This window comes from Dromaius novaehollandiae, chromosome 2 (genome assembly GCF_036370855.1).
Source record: "Dromaius novaehollandiae isolate bDroNov1 chromosome 2, bDroNov1.hap1, whole genome shotgun sequence".
Classification (NCBI taxonomy): Eukaryota; Metazoa; Chordata; class Aves; order Casuariiformes; family Dromaiidae; genus Dromaius; species Dromaius novaehollandiae.
In genome coordinates, this window is record NC_088099.1 from 51,332,629 (window position 1) to 51,353,564 (window position 20,936).

A 20,936-nucleotide genomic window follows, 5' to 3' on the forward strand; every position below is an offset into this window, starting at 1 on the left:
GGATGTTTTTCAGTATGCCTCATTCTTACACTGAGTGCAGTACCTCAGGTCCACAGAAGCCCCTGCTAACATTAAACCATAAGGAGATGAATCTGCAATTAGGAACAGGAGATCAGCTATGGAACAAACTGTTCGATTAGCAGCAGAATTGGAGAGGTCTGTTTTCCTACGGACGTGTCTTCTATGTGCCAATATTCCACTGCTGCAAAAACTACAGGTTGTCTCCATGTGTCTTCCATGATGCCTGTTAAAAACATGCTCACAATACCTCCACTTCTTTCTAAATTAACCTCTAGCTTCCTTCCACATCTCCTAATCCCTTGGAAAAGGGAAAACAAAATGGCTCAGAAGAGGCTGGACACAAGTCTTTAGAAAACGAGATATATTAAGCTGTGCATGAAATAATTCTTTCATACACACATACAAGAGAGTACTCTCTTCAGTATTCATATTCGGATGCATCCATATTTTAATATATCACTGATCAACAGCCATTCTGAACAAGTATCTAATGACAGCAGAAAAAAAAAGTATAGTCGCTGGATTTGAGATATCTCACCTAACTTTAGATATCTAAACTTGAGGTCAAGGCTTTTACCACAACCTTACTGAGCAGAAAGAAATGGGCACATTTAGGGGAGATTCATCTCATCTAAAAATCAATCAGACTGTAGACCTCATAAATGGTACATGAAGTGATTATCTCACCTTTAGTTATCTAAAGTTACATGAAATGAACCCATTCATAAATGGGGACATGCATACATGTACATTCTTTTAATTGGTAGTAAACCTGAAATAAAACAACAAAACTAAGCATTAGGTCCACTGTGCCCATTTTCTTTATTGGTCAGATCAGCTAGCCACTTTTTCCCACCCATCTCCATGAATTAGAGTACAACAAAATGTTAAAAAAAATACTGTTTTCATATGCAACTGGTAGAGGTTTGTTAGTAACACTATCTAAAGAACTCCAGTTCACCTTCACCAGTTTTCCATTGATCTCTGGTATGTCTCCAGCTTTCCGGTTATCTAGCATCCGTATTTCATAGGACTGACCTTTGAAGAGAAAAGAGGTTGTTTCAACAGAACAGTTAAAGCACAAAGCCGTCTTGTGTTCAACCAACCCAAATCAGCTTTTGGATTATATCCAACACACAAAGATATCAGTACCTGAAACTTCTGGTTAAGAGATTTTTACAACAACATTCATTTCACAGCACAAGAATCAGTGCAATATTGAAGCAAAACTTTTTGGCCCCTTTAAAACTATAGATCTTCCAAAGTTAAGTATTCCATTTTACATGCAGTGTAACCACTTGTTTCTATAGCTATTTATTTCTGAAAAAATATCACCTTAAAAGTTGAGTTCCTTTATTTTTGAAACTGATGAAAGGCAACATACAAAGAACCAGAGACAGGTCCCATGAAGCAATGCTGACTGCAAAAAATGAGTTTTTATACTATTCACACAAACAACTCACACTACTCTCCCATGTTTAATTTTGCTCAAGTATCTGCTGGCTTTGTATGATTTTTAGGCTATGATTTCAGAAATAAGACTTTAAGAAAGCTAGTTACCAGTTTTTTTAAATAGGCAGTAGTAAACTTGTTTTTCCAGTGAATTTGATTAACTGTTTTGTTTCTATAGAGAGAAAGCTAGATAAATTATTTGAACTACAGGATTTTTTTTCTCCTAGGTTGAGCAGCACATATTCATTGGTAAAACAATCTTTCCTTCATTAAGATACAGGACAAAATATATTTCAAGATGTTCACCAAGACTGACTGCAGTGAATTCGTTACCTTCTATATTACCTTCCAAGCTTTCTTTCCTTTCTAGTATTTCCTACATTGTAAAGACACTTACTGGCTTGCCTTAGCAGGTAAAGGTCCAATTGTCTTATCCCTGTACGGCACGCTGAACAAACACGACAAAAATTATTTCCTCATCAACTCCTCCTTTCATTGCTCCATAGACTGACGTTACCTCCAACTATGGAGATTTTTTTTTTAATCATGTAGCATAAAATGCTATAATGCAATCAGTAAATTTATGTATATGTATGTATATAAGTTACGCATATACAAACCTTCTTTACTCCAGCAGGATTTGAACATTGATATATAAAAATCAAAGGTACCCAGAGCAGCTGAGCAGAACACACACAGCTCTGAAGCAGCTGATCATTTCTCCTTATATTTAACAGGACAGAACATTTTGTCCTGTTAGTTTTGTTCAATTACCAGCATTATTCTACTCACGTGGAGACATAATATATGTAAGTCCATATCATGAAGATTTTTTTAAACTCTAGCCTTAATAATAAAACTTTTGCAAATATTTCTCTCTGTTCCCTTTTACTGTTATTTTGAAAGGGGAAAAAAAGAAAAAAACCCTCTCTTGATTATTTGCTCAATAAGTGTTATTAACCTTTTATAGGTACCAAATGGTATTAAGAACGAGGATTTGATGAAGATAAAAATCAAGACTACCAGACTCCGAAAAAGTACGAAAACAGCCTGGAGAGCTACCTTCTGCTCTCTAATTTTGAACATGTACCTGCTCAGAAAACATGAAAAGCACTACAGCGCTGGTTTTAATCATCTCTATACTGAGTGCTGTACGTGTACTACTTGCTCTACCCTTTACTTGGATTTCCCACTGTTTAAGACTCAGTTGTAGTATCCCTTTTGCCTTCACAGAACCACTGGCCAAGCTGCGCTAACAAACCTAAAAATGTTTACCCATTAGAAGCAATTTTCTTGCATACGACTTCTGTTATCTGAGGACATGCATCCAGATGAACAGCAGCCAGCTTAAAACACTGTCCTACAACTGATAAACCATCTTAATGGGCTCATTTAACAGATCTTAAACATGCTAAGAACCCTGCAAATCCCTGAACAACCAGCCATCACCGCTTCAAGATTTCATCTACTCAAACGAGCCTCAACTGAAAACCTAATCACTTTAAATATTAGAAATATGAGCTGTGCCAATTAAAATACTTACTGACAGAGGGGGTGAAGTCAGGGCTTACCTAAGCATTCCCCTAGAAGATGTCATAGCTCAACAGACTTAGGGCAAACATGCCCTTTGCAGAAATCTGGTATTCCTAATCGAGTACACTAAAGCGACTGCTGACGAAAATAAACAGGATATCAGCTCTCTGTGGTGCTCCCTACTCACAATCCTCTTGAAATGATTTAAGACAAGACTGATACTAGGGCTGCACTATAACTCAGAAAACTGAAGTAACCAGGATTAAAATTAGGCCTTTTTTTAGAGGACTTAATCCAACTCATTACACAAATATCTCCATCAGCACAACTCTTAGTTATGAACTGCAACACAAGTGACCAGAACAGGAACTATTTCTATCTCTATTTTAAACCAGCTTTAGTACCAAAGATGTTATATCACAAAATTATGCGAATATATATAGGGTTTGTACTAACAGCTAATAGAGAAACCATTAGGAAAATGCCTTAATCTAGGCAGCAAATGTACTATCTTTCTGTTTCAAGTACTAAAACAAAAGGGAAGTTGTCTGACTGTTTTCACATCCATTTGGAGAAAGGGTATACCAATACATTATTTTCAGCATCAGGAAAAGTTACCTAATATACTGAAAAAGAGCAAAATAATTTTGCAAAATAAATCTGATAATATCAATAAATATAAAAGAGATTTCCAAGGCCAGATGAAACAATTACAATCATTTCATACAGTGCTACTCAAATAGCAAGCTCTCCTCAGAATCCAGATAACAAGAACATTTTTCCTTGAGTTTGCAAATTTGTGCTGGTTCCCCAGCATGCTTAGCAAAACTTCAAGCTTTGTGCTTGGCTGGGGAGGCTGGATCCTGACACATTAGAAAACAAAGTATATTTCTGCAGAGTTTAAAGTTTTGAAGACAGTGAAAAGCATCTTGCTGGGTAAGCATTCTGCTGGAGTTGTACTTCTCCTCCCGCCTAGAGCACACAGCGTATAAGAAGTAATAAAAAATAAAGTAAACCTGACCCAAGCAGACGGCTGAATTACGCAATCATATGTTTGCAAGACACTAATAATCACCTGAAGAACTTATGTTACTCTCATCAAAAGAAGAGTCTAATAATGTTTAAGGAGCATTTACAAAGACTGGATGCAACGAGATGAAGTGACGTTATCCACATGGAAAGCCGAAAATGATGATTTGTCATCATACCAATAGATGCAATTTTTTGTCATCACACCAGTTAGATGCAATTTGCTCACATAGATTTTGGGACTTAGCATGTGGTTAAACACTTTCAAGTGCTAGAAATTCATCACCAGAAGTTCATACTACCAAAAGCATTTCCAACTTGAGCAGAAAGAACAGATTATCAACACAACACACATAATATACATATGCATCAACTCTATAATGCAATCAATTAATTATAAGTTAAATAGCTCACAGAGCAAGAAAAAATTGCCAAAACATATTTTAACCTGTATCCTCTTAATCACACACTGAAGTAGCTGACTGCTCTGAGGAACACACAATTTAAAAACATTAATTTTACCAAAACACAGTAGATATGGAAAAGAAATGGTGTACGTAATTTTTTTTTAAATGGGACTGTGCTGCCAAGACTGTTTCTTTTAATTTCATCAGAGGGGGCCATCTCTCTATTGAGAGATTTTGGGTCCATGTCCACAAAGAAAAGAAAAAAAAGGGGAAAAAAATCTAGGAACAGTGATCTTATGGTGCTAAAGCCTGGAAAAAGAAATGTATGAAAAGGAAATCAGCATGGAACAAAAATATAAGATGCCACAGTGTTTTTGATTTGAGCTCAGAATATTAGCTGACTAAATTTAAGATACCAGTGCCATTTCCAGAGATGAGGGGGGTTGTACAACATGGCTATGACTACATTCAGATCATTTTACCCAGCAGTCACAGCCTTATGTGAGTGTGGGGGCAGGAGGAAAAGAAACGGTATTTTCATGCCAGTCAAACGCATGCTATGAGAAAAAAGAGTGAGACTCACATGAGATAGCTATCTAGTTGACTTCAAACAGAGAGACAAAAATGAAATACACAGAGACTGCAAACGTAGCTGCATTCATGTTTATGTTTCAAACATGAGATCTGTCTGTAGGTGGCTTCAGAGCTGTATTACAGTGGTCTACCTTGTGAGACAAACTTTTTGACTAGAAATCGACATTAACTTTTAGTACATTTCTGTAGTTTCCACAGAAACATCCCCAAAACCATCCTTATGCAAATATCATCCAAATAACTTCCTATTATCGATCAAGTTTAAACAGGAACACAAAATTAGTCTTACGTTTTAAGCAGTTGTTATTATCTTAAGCTGCTGCATTGTCCTTCTTAGACGTGACACAGTTTTATATTCTTAAAAATATGCTGTCTGCTTGTTTGGCGGGGGGGAGGGTGAGGGCAGAAAAAATGAAAACAGACAATAAATGGGAGAATGGGAGGCAATAAGAGACTATACCTGCAAGTCTAACTGATGAACAAAGCAAAGCTACTAGTAAGATATCCAATCTCATTTTTGACATGTATTTATTTTGGATGTACCTACAAGTATCAAAATATGAAATAATTCCACTTTTAAACTTGCAGCATAATGGTCTCCTAGGCCTGGAATACATCTGGATACATATAACTACTTTTTATTCCTCCAAAACAAGAAGAAAATATATTTTCGAACATCCAAAGCCTGAGAAATACTGATAAACAACTCAATACTCAAATCTCTCTTCAACTAGCATCTTCTTTCTTCAATTTTTCAGAAAATTTCTTATTTCCTAAAGAGATCACCACTTCTCCATTATTACTACAACTTAGTTATCCTGATATTCAGCCTGCAATACACGCATACCAACCTTGGTTCAAGTACGTAAGAGTTTCATCATGCAATTTTACTGCTGGAGATGTTGCAGCACACATAACATACTGAAAGGGTGGATGTTTGGGCTCATTTTCTGGTGGAAGGCTGGAATCTTCCTGTTTGAAAATAGGCAGTGCCAAAACATCACTGAAAAGAGAAACAAAGAAACTCTGTGAGACTGTTGGACCTGTTTTGCTTCAAGATTAAAAAAAAAAAGTTACATGTTACTTAAAAAAAACACAGTAGAATACCTTTGTTGCTCTGAGTTCATTAGTACAATCAATCTGAGTGGTATCCACCAAGAATTCAGGCCAAGGTACATAAACAATGCTGATGGAGTTAGCTAAACAGGCAATAAAGATGTGCCGATCCCCTGAAAGCTTCACCTTTATTTCTGGTCTCCACTGAAAAATGCAGTTTATGCTTAACATTTCACCTATCTATTTGCCTAACATAATGCAGCTGATAGTAACGTGTGTACTTTATTCCTTGAGATGATATACTCCCCAAAGTAAATTAGTGATGCTGTAAAAATCTTTCTCCCATTCAGAATAATTACATCTAACCTATGAATTCTCTTGACAACGAAGATTTTTCAATCCCGTTATTAGGCTTTAGTGTACTGAATAGGATAAAAATGACTGAGCAGGAGCCTCACAAAACATAAGTTATAGAAAGTATTTATGCCAAAATTTGTTCAGTTATGGAAGGAAATAAGATGACTGGAAAAATTTTGGAAGTGTAAAGTTTCAGAATAGTAAAGAGCAATCCAGGCTTTCCACAGGCAGAGGCAAGAAAAGCAGCTTCACCACAAACAGCAAACATTTATTTTTGGCCTTCTTTGAAAACTAGTTTCTAAACTGAAATAAGATTTGTTTCTGACTAGGTACACTGCCTCACACCTGTTGGTTCAGTTTTTTAATCTGAACATGCATCTCTCTCATGTTTATCTCCCCTGCATTAATCACAACCACAGAATTATTTTACAAAATATATTAAAATTATGTCTTACATCTATTGCACTGCTATTTATTCATTGCACCCTAAGATTTTTGAAGTAAAATTACTCATTTCTGTGAGAGCTTGTTTTTTAAACAGAATTCTGTAATTGCTCTTTATTTCCAGCTCTTACCTGGAGAATCAAAAAGCATCCATAAAATAATCATTTAAAAAAGTGAAATTCCAACCGACATTTCTGTATCATAAAAGCTTATATATAAGTACAGGCTTGGTGTTAGTTATTTGATATGGGGAGTGCAGCTGCTAATGGGTCTGGTTCATCCCAATTTTTCTTTCAATGCTGATGAGATAAAGGCCACATCATACAATACCCCCCAGTTACCTGAAAGAAGCTATATTGATGTGAAAGAGGAAATGCTTCTGAACTGTGAAAAATTTAAGAAGTCAGTCTGTACCTTACAGGCTCTCCCAAAAAGTAAAAACTAAAACTAGAATAAAAAAAGAAAACAAAACAAACCCACCATCCAAACAGGCCCCTTTCCACGAGGAGGAAACCCCAGGAGATGTTACTAACAAGCACGAAGGCAGGCAAAGCAGGAAGCACTCCAAACATACAGTACAAGCCTGCTGAACCAAACTGCAGTAATCTGTGATGCCAGGATCCCAAACTGCAGCCCAGAAGAGGTTGTACACCTTAACTACCTACAAAGGAAGATAATGTGCAATTTCCAGATGCAAGCAGCAAACACTCCTGGAACGTCAGCTGCAGAGGTAGGAGCAGAAGATTTCACAGGGCGTCAGAGTACTACTCCTCGAGGATGACTCAGGAGGCACAGGCAGATGCTGCAGCCCTGATGTCAGCCCGAAGGCAGCTGGGTCAGAGGGCAGCCCAGCACGTCACACCCGACACAAGAAAGAGCACTGCAACAAGCCCTTCCTCGGCAGAGGGAAGCACTGTCCCAAGACATGATTTCAACACTACACATTCGTGCTTGTAACATGTTTTGGCACATAAAACACTAGTTACTGTTTTTATGAAGAGGAACTTTAAAACTGAAGGAACATAGAAACAATTACAATGTTTAAAATACACACACAGGTGTAAAAGTGCAATAAGGAAGGTATGCAAAACATCTCACCAGATGAACAACCCATAATTCCTGATAAAGTTCTGCAGAACTGGCTTTCTCTAAACCTCTTAGTTCTTTTAAAGATAACACACAAAATACAAAGTCTTTTACCTAAATATGTAAAAAATCTTTTAAGCCTCCATTTTCCATCCATGATTTACAAATAAAAATGCATCTGTTCTAGCTTAAGAACATGCACAGTGATTGATGAACTAGTTAATTTAACTGATGTGGCACTGGAGGCTAACAAATACAAAGGGAAGAACAATTTAGCCAGCTTGAAACTGGCTTCTTCTAAGACTTATGAAGCGGCAATGACTAATTGCCAGTGCAGGGGGAAAAACATCCAGCTCCTCAGTCCTACAGGTAAGTTGTAAAGAGAGCATGTTGCATATTCTTAAGTGTTATCATTCCAAAAAATGCTCCAGCAAACAACATAAGGCAAATATAAGAATCTTCATACATTTTCCCAGCTAAAAACACGAGTTTTCTTATCAAAGAAACAGTCTTCTGGGCACCAGTACATTCCAAAGAAAAAAGAGAAGCTGATACAATTTAAAACTCCTTTCCACGCCATCTTTAAATAGATACCACTTAAATAACATCTTAGTTTATTCACTCGTACAGAATGAAACATCAATGTTTTCACATTTAAACATACACGTGTTCCCATCTAAAAATAGATAAAAGCTGCAGGCAATTAAACAAAGTCAATAAAGTATTTCAAATTAAGTTTTTAAAGTGTCAGTAATGAAGAAATGTTAACTGATTTAAAACTATTAATCCCTCTCAAAAAAAGTCAGACATCTCTTCAGACTTTCTACAATGAAGCTTTAATAGAGCAACTGGTCTACCCTTCAATGACAGTTGTACAGCATCAGAGGAAGACTGGTTTTATATGATACTCATGAGCCTATGGTTCAACGATGCAAGAAGTTTTCCGGGTAACGCTGGCGTAAAATTCCTGCCACCCAGCCTGCTGCCCTCCCTATCTTCCGCTCTCCAAAATATTTTGCGGAGCTATGTTGGGATACACACAGCCCAACACACAGCTGCATGTACACAACCGAGGGTAGTAGCAAACCAGTGATAAAAATCTTACTGTACGAAACCCCCATATTGCCAAAACTAACTTGAGGGCGGATGTAATGAGTGAAGCCCATTTCCATCCTCCTGATCGGCAGTAACAGGAAAAACGGAATCTCAGAAGAAATTGTAGTGTCTGTGCTTACCTAGAAAATCATTGAAAACATGGAATCTCGAGAAACACAAGAATACAAACAGCGTTCCTCCTATTTCTTTGAAGCCAGGAAAGTTTTGTTTGTTCTTATTTTGGTTCCCTGTTAGTTTCCTACTCTGTGAGTATAACTGTTGTCTTTTCTTCAACCGTGCTGTGTTAACAATGAACACTTTTTGTAGAAAATGCTTGTTGCTATGAACTCTAGATTGTCCATGTTTGAACCATGGGGAAACAGAAATTAAGTATCTTTAACAGTTCTCTTTACTCATGCTAAAGGCCATTATCTTGCAAATGACAAACTATATATAATGTGATTATGTACACCACACACACAAAAGGTATGGAAATCCTAAATGACAGTCTCTTTTTACATCTAGTTGTATACTAGTTGTATGACAGGACCCAACAAAATAAACAGGAGAGCAGGTCAGCCTTCTCAGTTCCATCTTCTCATACCCCAGATACAATTTCTGCATTTATACTGAGCCAATAGCCCAGCTGTGCAAGTGATCTCTCCGCAGTAAATCACAGGCAGTATCCATGTTTATGCACACTGTAGCATCCAGACATTTTCCTACTCTGCTGGTGGAATTTTTATTTATGCTGGCCCAACGCAGATTAGTGACAGGCGTTTTTACTGCCAGCTGTGCTCAGGTTATCTAAGGTAGCCAAGGAGCTATTTCCTAGACTGAAGCTCCCATTGGCAGAGCTGCCCAGATAGAGGTGAAACAAGGTTTCCAAAACAGCTAGTGTTGAAACAATCTCAGGCTAAAGGAGAAAAGAGCTTTAAGAAACAGGTTCTTGTTCTTTCCTCTACCACGATAACTTTTGATTTTGTGAAGTCAAAGATTAATTTACTTTACTTTTCCCACCTAAATGAATTTTGAATGATTACAAGCAAGCTATTCTCTGTGAGGTAAAAAGAACAGCAATGTTTTGAAGGAGTGGTAGCATCTTTTATTAGACTAGCTGATACAATTTGAAAGAACGGACAAACATTATTAGGCTCTTCCAAGGTTTACCCTTCTGATGGAAGGAACTCTAAGATCAAATTTTTGAAGCTATTAGTTCCAGTAAGAAAACTCTCATCTCAGTCCCTCAGAACACGTTATCTAAAGCACTCAACTGAAAGCATTCTCCATCCTCCTAGAGGAAGAAGTTATTCCCAGAGAAACAGAAACAATCTCAATTATACACCAAAAGCAGGTTGTAACCAGGTCTCCAAATCCCAGTCTGAGCTATCTATGCTAGTTATAAGAAATGAAGAAGTACATAAACAAAACTTCAGCATACAAAATAGGAAAGTTTTCAAGAGGAAACAAGTGTGCACGCAACACCTGAACTGTAACATCCAGCAGGACAAACCACGTCTGATAAGCTAGCCTATTTTGTGTATCCTACATGAGCAAAGTACAAAAAGACCACAAAAAATGCATCTTTTTCCCATACTTGTGAAACGTGATCGCCAACCAGAAAAATCACCCTCCTTCCGAGCACAACTTCCCCCCTCCCCGTCACTTTTCCTGACACATTTAAAAAAACCTCTGCCTACTAATAATATGCTCACAAAATGAGCGAAGAACCTCCTGTTCTTACAAAAATAAGAAACTAGTATGTCATCAAAATTCAAAACAACTTCCCACCAATCATTTGCCTCATGTGTCTTCTAGACTGTATGCTTTCGGGTGTGAGTACTAAAACATCCAAGAACACACAGGCCCTTTGAAACTTTAAACCACGATTTACAAGGGCAAACACGGTGAGAAAGATGCGTGACCTCAAAGCCAAGCTCGGCAATGTTAAGGGGCCTGAACCAACAATAGGGAAATGGAAAGAAATGGGAGAGGTGATGCTTCCTAATGCTTTTCCTGTGCCCAGAAAAGCAATTTTGATGTGAGATGAGAGCACCAGAAGTAGTTGCTGTGAAACAGCGTTCCCTGAAGCAGTGGCTCAAGTAACGTGGCATAAATGAGAAAGAAAGTGAAAATGTAACTAACGGTTGTTCCTGGGAATCCTACAAACTGTCATGATGGGAACTCAACTGGTTGAGGGCCAAAATTTATGAAAGTCTTGCTGAAGAGAGAGAGGAAAAAAAGAGACATGTCTTCCTAAGCTCTTGAAGGAACCAAAGAAAAGCTCTAAAAATAGTATCTGTTCACAAATAAAAATCCCTGGGTTCTCTACCCACTGCTCAAACACAGGCAGCTGCTCCAATGTGCACTAGCTACCGTACGGTATAAAGATTGCTGATAAGTTGGAACAACACATAAAGCATAAGTGACAGTAAACGGGCTGCCCTGCTCACACTTCCCTATGGGAATTGAGAAGGAAATGCAAAAGTTAGTTATGCAAGCTGAACAGTCCTTTCCTTAAGACTTAAACTGCTCTCCTCGACCTTTTAAAATGCATTCAGCCACTGAACTAGAGGGGAAAAAAAAAGTCAGTGATCTAGAACAAGAACTTTATCATTCAATGTGGCCATTTACGCTTTGCAATCAGTACTGCTTTATGTATGGTAACAAAGATCTTAGGTTTAGGCTCAGGGGTTTCATTTTTCCTTAAATAACTATTTCTTGACAAGTATTTGCATGTTTGTATATCTGCACACAGAATCAAGCTCCAATTGTAACCAGTACATAGTTTTTTATTTCAACTTGGACTCCAAGTGTTAGTAAAAAACATACTTTCCATTTATATGCAGAAAAACTCTAAACAAAAATAGAAAGATTGCTGAAACAGAAGCTTTTTAGTTTATTCTGCAGAAAATACTGTGTGCGTCTTAAAAAAAAAAATTTCAGGATAACTTAGTAATCACCCCTCTTAAAAATAAATAAATAAGCAAACAATAATCAATGGCAGAGTATCAAAAATGTACCAGGATATTAGGGGAATGTGACTAAAAAGTTAACATAGTAACTGCTATGACACAGTCATGTTAAACAGAGGCCAAAAAAAGTATGTCAGAGACCTAAAAATTGTGGGAAAAAGCCAACACCCTGTCTTCTTTACTTGAAACCAAAGCTATGAATTTTAAGATAATAGTTCCCTAAATCCTAACAGGCAACCTTAATGTTTGCTTCACCCTAAATTTTGGATAACTGTTGATGCCCAAAGCTCCTTCACCACCAAAGGCTGCAGCCAGCTCTCCATGGCACAAGGAAACAAGACTGCAGTAGGTTTCCATTCTTTCCCAGTACAAGCAGCAGCCTGTTAAATTCTTCAAAGACAATCCAAGCTTTTGGAAGATGCAGCAAGGTCAAACTGACTTGATTCTCTTAAAATGGAGGACTGTTTAGATTTAAAAATGTATTTTGGTACAACCTCCTATATGGACTTTCCTATTTCAGAACTAAGAGTTAGTTTTTTCAATTTAGTTTAATATACTTCAGTTTTTAATCCAAAAATGCATACCAAATTAGCTATTCATGAAAGAATCAGCAAACTTCCTCAAAATAGGCCTCAATTTCAGCACTACAAAAACCTTTGGAATTGCAACCATTTAAAGAAATTCATGCTAAGCTTCCAAATCACACGTAAAAATTCATTCTTAATAAACAGGTAGATCAGGAATACTCTGATATTAGTTCTTATAGTAATGACTAATTATTTAACTTAATTTAAATCAAGGCTTTCATTTTATTAAATAAAATCCATAATTCTGCTAGAGAAGTGCCAAGTAGTTCCTCAAACTTTTCTTTCCACTGAAATAACCTCCATTTTTAATACTGTATAGCAAAGATCAGTGGTCCCCAAAATTACACAGTTCTTGCTAGGTTAGGAAGATACTGCTGCTGATCACTGATATTACAACATATTTGGAAGAACCACTATGAGCATCTTAACTCTATACAACATGATCATTATCAATTGAAGGTAACAGTAACACCCAAAGCTCGACCACTAAAGATAGGACCAGGCTTTTATACAGGCTGGGGGGGGCAGGGGGTGAAAGTGTTTGATACAAATGACAGTAACTCAAGAACTGTGATCAACTGAATCACTATTTCCTGTTTATAGTCACTATTTCATTGCCCAAAAAGATGTTAGAACACAAAAACTGCACTTCAAGAATTTCTTTTTTAATTTTGAACACTATTTAAAGACATGGGAATTTGCAGAGAAATGTCCTCTTCCACACTGTCAGCTTCCTTTTAAGAAAACTGCAATTACTGATCAATGGACATGAGCAGTTTTCTTAGTAAGAATAAATATAAGAGCTATGTCACATATTCTACTCCTGCTATTAAATGATCATCAACTACAGGAAGCTTCAGGTATGTTCTATGCACCCCACCCTTAATACGTTAAGGGGCCACGTGCAGTTCTTCCTTAAAAAAGGTAGAGACCTAGAGCCTAGGTAGTTTTCTCAGCATTCTTCTCTAGAAGAGAATTTTTTTTCTTTTGCAATCTCTGTAAGGAAGAAGCAAATAATTAACTTCAACGGGCACACAGAACAATGACAGCGTTATCATCTTTGCTCTTTGTGTTATACCACTTAGTTTTCCCTCCAACATCGCCACGAACCTAAGAAGCCATGCTTTCCCCAAGTAGAACTTTAAGTAATAAATATGTTATTTTTAATTAAAAATAATCAAATACATCTGCCACCACAAGCCTGCTGAGCTCACAGTCCCTAATGCTAGCAAGAGAGACTTCATTTCTGTACAGCTGAAACCCCTATATGTAACTCTGAATAGAGACACAGCAATTATAACACTTCACCTAGGAAGCACTGCCTTAAAATATACATAATAGTTGAAACTTGTGGTGACCTTGAAGGTTCAGGTAACGCTGACAGAAGACACTTGCCTTCCACACAGGCTAGGCCATCAAAACTATCAAATGCCAGTGTTCTATTTCTCCAGACTAGGATCAAAATACTGAGTAAACCTATCAAATTCTCAAGCTAGAACGATTCCCACTATCTTAAGAGCAGCTTCCCTTTTTCAGGCTAAGTCACTTAGAAATCTAAACACTCTGCCCAAAACTGAGATAAAATGTACTTATTTCAAACAGGTACAGCTTTATCTTAACTACGAAAAAAGCACACCCAAACACTATTTAAACACTTCAACTATAAAACAACCAAGAGGTAAAGAAACTGGCAAGTTGATTAAGAAAAGAAAAGGTCACTAAAGACACCTACTACACAGAAATACAGAATAAAGACACTGAGTAAAGTACGACCATAATGCTAACCTGTCAACAATCACAACGCTAACTTGCTCAAGAAAGAACATTTTAAAACATTAAATAAACAGAAAGCAGCTACTGTTTATGATGAGCCAGAATTACACTTGCTGACTTTCTGAAACATAGGGTCCAGATCCATAACCGAGAGACAGAGCAAAGGCCATTTCCACAGTAGGAAGCGCATATAGGGCCAACGAGGTGTCAGCAAGAGAGAAACTCATCTTCCAAAAGGCAAAACGCGAGGAGTGCGGTGAGAGCCCCAGCTCGGGCAGGGACCACCGCAGCCATAGAGGAAACCGCAGGGCAGCGCCGTGGGACCGGCCAGAGGCGACGGCTGTCAGGGGACACCGGGCCACCCGCTGCACGGTCAGGGCCTGCGGCAGGGCGAGAGGCAAGCGGGGCCGGGGCACCCCCCCCCCCTCTCCCCGGCGCGTCGCCCGCGGCGGTACCTCATGCTGTAGGCACCGGCTCCCAGCTCCTGCCCGATGCCCGAGAGGCTGGCGTCGAAGTCGTGCACCAGCCCGGACTCGATCACTTCATCCATCTTCAGCACCCACGCCATCTTCCACCGCCCCCCGCGCTCCCGCGGCGCCGCCGCAGGAGGGGCCGGGCCGGGCCGGGCCGGGCCGGACGGGGAGGAGCCGCCGCCGCTCCGCCGCGAGGCGACGCCTCCGGGGGGGGGGGGGGGGGCGCAGGGGGAGCGCGCACCGGGCGGGGAAGGGGGGGGGGGAAGCAGTCCGCGTTCAGCCCTGGGGGGGCCCTTTCCCCGCGGCACCAGCAGGGCGCGGGGGCGCTCTCAGCATCCTGCGCTCGCCCGGCCGCCGCGGGGGGCTGCGGACCCGGCGGCCGCCTCCGCCGCGCCCTTCCCCGCCGCCTCCGACCAGACACAGCTCAGGGCCGCCGCCGCCCGAGCTCCGACCCAGCCCAGCGGCACCTCCCGCCGCATCATTCACCGCGGGGAGGCTGCAGCGGCAGCAGCCCGGGACCCGCCGCCAGCGCGGGGACCCGCCGCCCGCTACAGCCCCGCCGGGGGGAGCGCTGCCGCCGCCCGCAGCGCCGGGCTGCCTGACGCCTGCCGCGCACGGCTGTAACGGCCGCCGATGAGTGAGTGAGGGGATCAGCTCCGCTCCCCTCCCCCCACCCCGCCGCGGGCGCCGCACACCGCTCCGGCGTCCCCCGCTCAGCGCAGCACTAGCGCTCACGCCAACATGGCGACTACTTCCACCCCGAAGTGGCTGCCGGGGATGGGCCTTACTGCCCTCGGCGCCACTCATTGGCTGGCTTTCATCGGCGCGCCCAATTAGAAGGCGGCGAGGAGGGCTGAGAGGGAGCACAGCCAATGAGGAGGCACTTCCTCACACGAGGCGACGTCACCAGGTGACAGCCCGGGGTGCCCCCCCCGGACTATACGGCCCATCATGCATTGCTCCAGCCCTCTTCCTTCCTCCGTCCTGGCCCCGCCGAGCGGGAGCCCCTCCGCGCGCAATGCACGCTGGGAGGTGCGACTGCCTGGACCAATAGCGCGAGCCGCCCTCCCCGGAAGCGCGACTCCGATCTTGACGACTGGCCCGTGCAGCGAATCCTGGGGGAGCACGGAGAAGCGTCGCACCTGAATGGATAGAATTCCAGGCGGCTGCGGGAGGTGGCCAATAGGCACGCTGAGGGGGCGGGGCTCCTGCTGTAGGGCCGGAAAATAAGCGCTTGCGCCCCGCACGGGGCTAAAGGCAGAGGTGGACAGGAAGTGACGTCACGTCCCCGCGAGCCCAGGTGTGAGCGCGCGCGCGGCGGCCGTTACTGCCGCCCTTACGCCGCAGCAGTAGAGCCGCCACCCCCTCGCCGTCCGCCAGCAGGGCCCAGGGTAGGACTCCAGTGTTAAAAGCAAAACCTGTGATTTCGGAGACAGGAGGCCGAGTTCGAAAGAGGAGCCCCTGATTTGCAGCAGTAGCAGCCTGCGCTTTGAGGGCAATAACGGAACCTGAAATGCTTAACGGGGGCAGTTACAAAAATGCCTTGACACGCACTCAAAGGCAGAGACAGGGCTGCGTCCTCTGTTCTGCCACGCTGCTGCAAACAGCTGGGCGTGTGTGTAAACAAAAGTCAGTTCTCTGTAAGGGCTGCAGGCAGTAGAGAAGCGGGTTTGCTTCCTCTCTTCCTGCCCTGTAGCCTCCCACCCGCCAGGGAAGTCAGAACTTTACACTAAATTGATCACTGAGAATAGAAAAAACATAAGAAAAAGGAACATGGCTTATCATCTCTCACTTGTCTTGACACGTAAAAGTTTCCAGAGAACCAGAACCTGCCCTAAAGAAACCAAACCACTCTGATGGTAAAGGACTGATTCACAATCTTCAATACTATGCAAAGTCATAAAAAACCAAAGGGCAAAGCAGTACTTGCAAGCATGCAAGACAGAAAAATAGTTAGATCTCATTCAACGTACACTATATAATTACACTATGCAATTTGATTTTAAAAAAATTCTTTAACACCTCTGCATCCTGGATTCAGAGTATCCTGCCTGTTGAAATTACTCCTTACAAATCTCAAAGGTCACAGGGCAGCTGCAGGCAGGAACCTCAGAAATTATGGGAGCTTAGAGGAACACACTCGCAGGTCACAGCTCTTCTTTGGTCACCTCATTGCTAAAAGGAAGTTGCTATAATGCAGATACAGCAAGCAGATATACCTAATCTTTTCATGTTGAACTACATCCACCTGTGATAGGCGAGAAGTTCACTACTTCTAAAAAACTTCTTTGCTTCGTGTTCACTTCCTATGATTCTCACTATCTCTTTTGACTTATTTCTCAGCCCATTTTATAGCACCTTAAGTCCATTCTGTAGATTTTAGGATACATTAAGACTCCCTTCCTCTCCTTTAATAGGCCAAAACAAGTTAAATTTGGGTGCATCCAAGTAGTATTGAATTTGTCTTTCTGGAATATGAATTCACTTTCTGTAAAAATTAACTGAAGTTGCTCGATTTTATTATGTTATTCTAATCAATGTTTTCATATTCTCTAAGGAAAGGATTCAAGAAGCAGCTAAGCTTTCAACAAATAATTGTCATTGATTATGATGGCCTAGCAGTTGGAGAAGATTAGGAGGGATGCAAGGAAGAACTCTAATTGCTGGCCTGGATTTTAGGCTCAGTGGGGACAGGATTAAAAATAAAATATTTAATCTGGGGGCAGGAGGAAGACATTAATGAGATAAGTAATCCATGACTTCATGTACAGAAATATTCTCAAAAAGCTCAATGTTAATCATTCAGAAGATTGCTGAATAATTTTATGAGGCGTTTCCTTAAAATGATTTGCCTAGTGAGCAAACTAGAGAGAACTGATACGGTAAAATATATTTTGATCATGCGGCTATATGCTTTAAGTGATACTGGTAGTTTTTTTGTGTGTGGTTTTAATGGTACTGGTACTTTTGCTGCTGCAATTGATTTAAAAGTTCCCGGACCTGGCTGCAGACAGATGAAGAATTTATCTGCCTATACAAAGAACCTGAAGAAAGGGAGACTCATGAAGAAGGCGTGGCCTCATGGGCAAGTCACTAACATAGGCACTAGCTGCAAGTATTTCTGAAGGTTTTATCATATTTTAGGATTTAAAGCATCTTTTCCTGTTAAATTTATGCATATTATAGTGCATATGTTTATTTCCCCCCCCACACACACATTATTTGTATCCCAGGCTTATTTACAAGTTTTCAGGTAGAGTTTTTTTGTTTTGTTTTTATAAAGTACAGATGTTTCATGTTTGCTTTCTTTGGGGCAGGTTCCTTGATCAGTCCAGTTCTCAGGGAAGGGGGGGAAAGAAATCAGCAGTACACATAGACACCTGTTTCCATTGCTGGGGCCAGGTCTAACCAACTCCAAAACATGAAGTTGTAGCTTCAGTGCAAATCAGTTCAAGTATTCAACTTATATCTGTAGTTCTTGTAATTATGATGCCATGTTCTCAACTGCTGGCAAAATAGGTTGAAAATATCTTAAGATGGATAAAGCTTACAAACAGAAATCTTGAAAACAAAAATTTTTCTATTTTTCAGCTTTTAAACTAGCCTCATTTTTTTTTTAATGCCTACAGTTCAAAGTCTAGATGATAGCAAGAATGGCAGCTGCTCCCCTAGCTTACTTTTTAAAAAATGCTAATCTCTCTGTTAGCTTTCCCATAATTTACCTTTCAGAATCATTTTTTTTTCCAACTTCCATGTTGGCCTTATACTCAGGGTGAGTGGAGTCAAGTTCAAGCTATTTGAAAAATTAAGCAACTGAAAAATACAGGTTCCTATTATAAAGGTAAAATTCTTCTTACTTTTTGTAAGCAATGAATAGTTCTGACTGGAAAACTTATATTGTTGCACTTCTGATGCTGCCTGTATTTCATAGAAAACTAGAGTGGGTTTAACCAATTAGGAACCGTTGAAAATCCACATACCGTGCACATGTGGTATATTTTATATGCCTTTTTCCTAATAAAATTCCTTTTCTACAACTTACACAATGTAAGCCCCATGTAGAGTCTCACAAGTAGTTAGTCACATGAATTTTTTGGAAGGATCAGATTACAGAATTTGTGCCTAAATTCTAAATATTTGCTGATCAGTAAAAGCTGAGAGCAGAGCTAATGGGACAGAGAAGACTTTGTGCGCTGTATGGAATGATACTTCCTCCTGGCTCCCTCCAAATTTTTGCCTATATAAAATGTGTTAAAATCTTTCCACCTCCCTGGTGTAATTGTCTAACAGAAGACTTAAGTAAATAAGCATTTTGAGACCTCAGATTGCTTCTCTAACCCTCTTGAGCATGTCAAATCCACATGCCTAATTTCTGGTAGATAATATTGCCTGTGGCCTGCCAGTCCACCTCTACACGTGCCCTCTTACCGTCTGAGCAGGGCTCAGGACTTCAGAGCCAGCCTCTCACCTAACACAAGTGAAATCCTCAAGCAGCTTGTCCTTCCACATAGGCTCCCAAGAAGAGCTTGAACAGAGGCTCTACCCTGAGCCCAGATCCACCAAATATAATTTGATATGACTGAGAAAGCATGTGTATGCAGCAGGAGCCTGATTTTAAAAAGGTGTCTGCACAGACATGTTTTAAGTATAGTTTTACTGGGATGTGGGAGAAGAGGAGGAGGAGGGATCTTGGTACGCTCCTGGCTCCATCTGCTCTACACTAACACTGGCTGGCGTCTACCCCTAAAGTTGACTGCTGTTTCTATATAAACCTTACTGACGTCCAGATGGTGGACAGAGGCGTAGTGAGTGCTTCACTGAGGATCTGACAGAGCCAAGCAGCTCAGTGATTATGACCAGACTGAGACCTCTTGCCTTAAATATTTTTTTTCCTTTCTACTTTTGGTAATCAGCCTCAAGCACCAATTTTTCAGCTCCTATACGCAACCCTCAATTTATGGAAGTATCTCCCCAACGCTGTATTTCATATCAAAAAGCAGGTGCATGCTGCCACCCAAACCTAAAGGCATGTGCTCGAAAATTTAGAGGAGGAATAACTTCAGAGGGACTTGTTTGAATGGCAGCATTTGAGATGAGGGCGGGATGGGGAAACAGAGAAGCAAATACAGGGAGCAGTGGGGAAAGACAAGATGACAATGAAAACGGGCACTGAGAGAGCATGGCCCCGTGGCACACATTAGTTTTAGCCAAAAAATATTAAGTTAAACTTTAAGACAGAAATTGAATCACATTATATAGAGAGATTTTAATGTCAAGATTAGCTGGAAGCTCTGAAAGCTCTTAGCTCTTGTTGAAACAATCATTTTTAAGTATAAGAAAAAATTGAATACCAGACACAAATAATATTTTAGCCATGAAGAAGTAAAGTAAGTTCATAGCTCATATCATAGGGATATCCTGATGCAATAAACTACATATTGCATCAGAATTTCAATGCAAAATATTGTTAATTGGTGTGTCTGCGCTGATATTACAAGAAGATCATATTTTTGATACTGCAGATCAACTGAGCTTCAGTAAATAAAATGCACTTTTCATAGTACTAATGAAACACTGAGATGTTTATATTATTTTCTATAAAGATTTACCTACAGGTTGCACATGGAATTTGAAAGAAAAAAAAATAAGTTAACATATCTATGAATATCATATTGAGCAGTAAAACATTTCCATTGCTCTTACTTGTACCCATGTATGGTGACATAGTTTGTGAAAATTGTGAAGCTATAGCAAAATAAATCTCAACTATGGTGACTCTACTGCTCAACCTTTTCTTAAAGGAACTAAGATCACCAGCTCTGTTGGAAGGCTTGAGCTTGTGAATTAGCAAAACCTGTGTATTCTACATTTTTGCGTGTGTATGTGCATATATATAAAATTATGATTATTATTTAAAATCACCCGCAATTGTTCATTTCTTACCGCAGGTAGCTGCTGCTAGTGGTGGGATACTGGTGATGGTGATAATGTTCAGGCTGGCTGTGCCAGAAGAGCATTTTGGGATGAGATGAGGCATTGTGCTCAACTGTGAGA

The 20,936-nt window shown here is 40.5% G+C and overlaps 1 protein-coding gene across 5 annotated transcripts in view; it reads right to left on the bottom strand.

The window, feature by feature from the left end:
• Positions 1-20,936, bottom strand: part of UBP1 (upstream binding protein 1) — a 42,978-nt gene extending 22,042 nt beyond the window's left edge. Inside the window, exons 1-3 of one of the 5 annotated variants that reach the window (XM_064506454.1) lie at positions 20,826-20,936; positions 5,888-6,039; positions 983-1,059 (exon numbers count right to left, since the gene is read on the bottom strand). In XM_064506454.1, the coding sequence (XP_064362524.1) occupies positions 983-1,059; positions 5,888-6,039; positions 20,826-20,899 (303 nt within the window). In that variant the 5' untranslated portion in view covers positions 20,900-20,936. Of the gene's footprint in view, positions 1-982; positions 1,060-5,887; positions 6,040-6,143; positions 7,341-7,373; positions 10,704-14,864; positions 15,670-20,825 lie in introns of those variants that run through there. The other 4 variants (XM_026101316.2, XM_026101319.2, XM_064506453.1 and 1 more) reach the window with 4 other exon arrangements.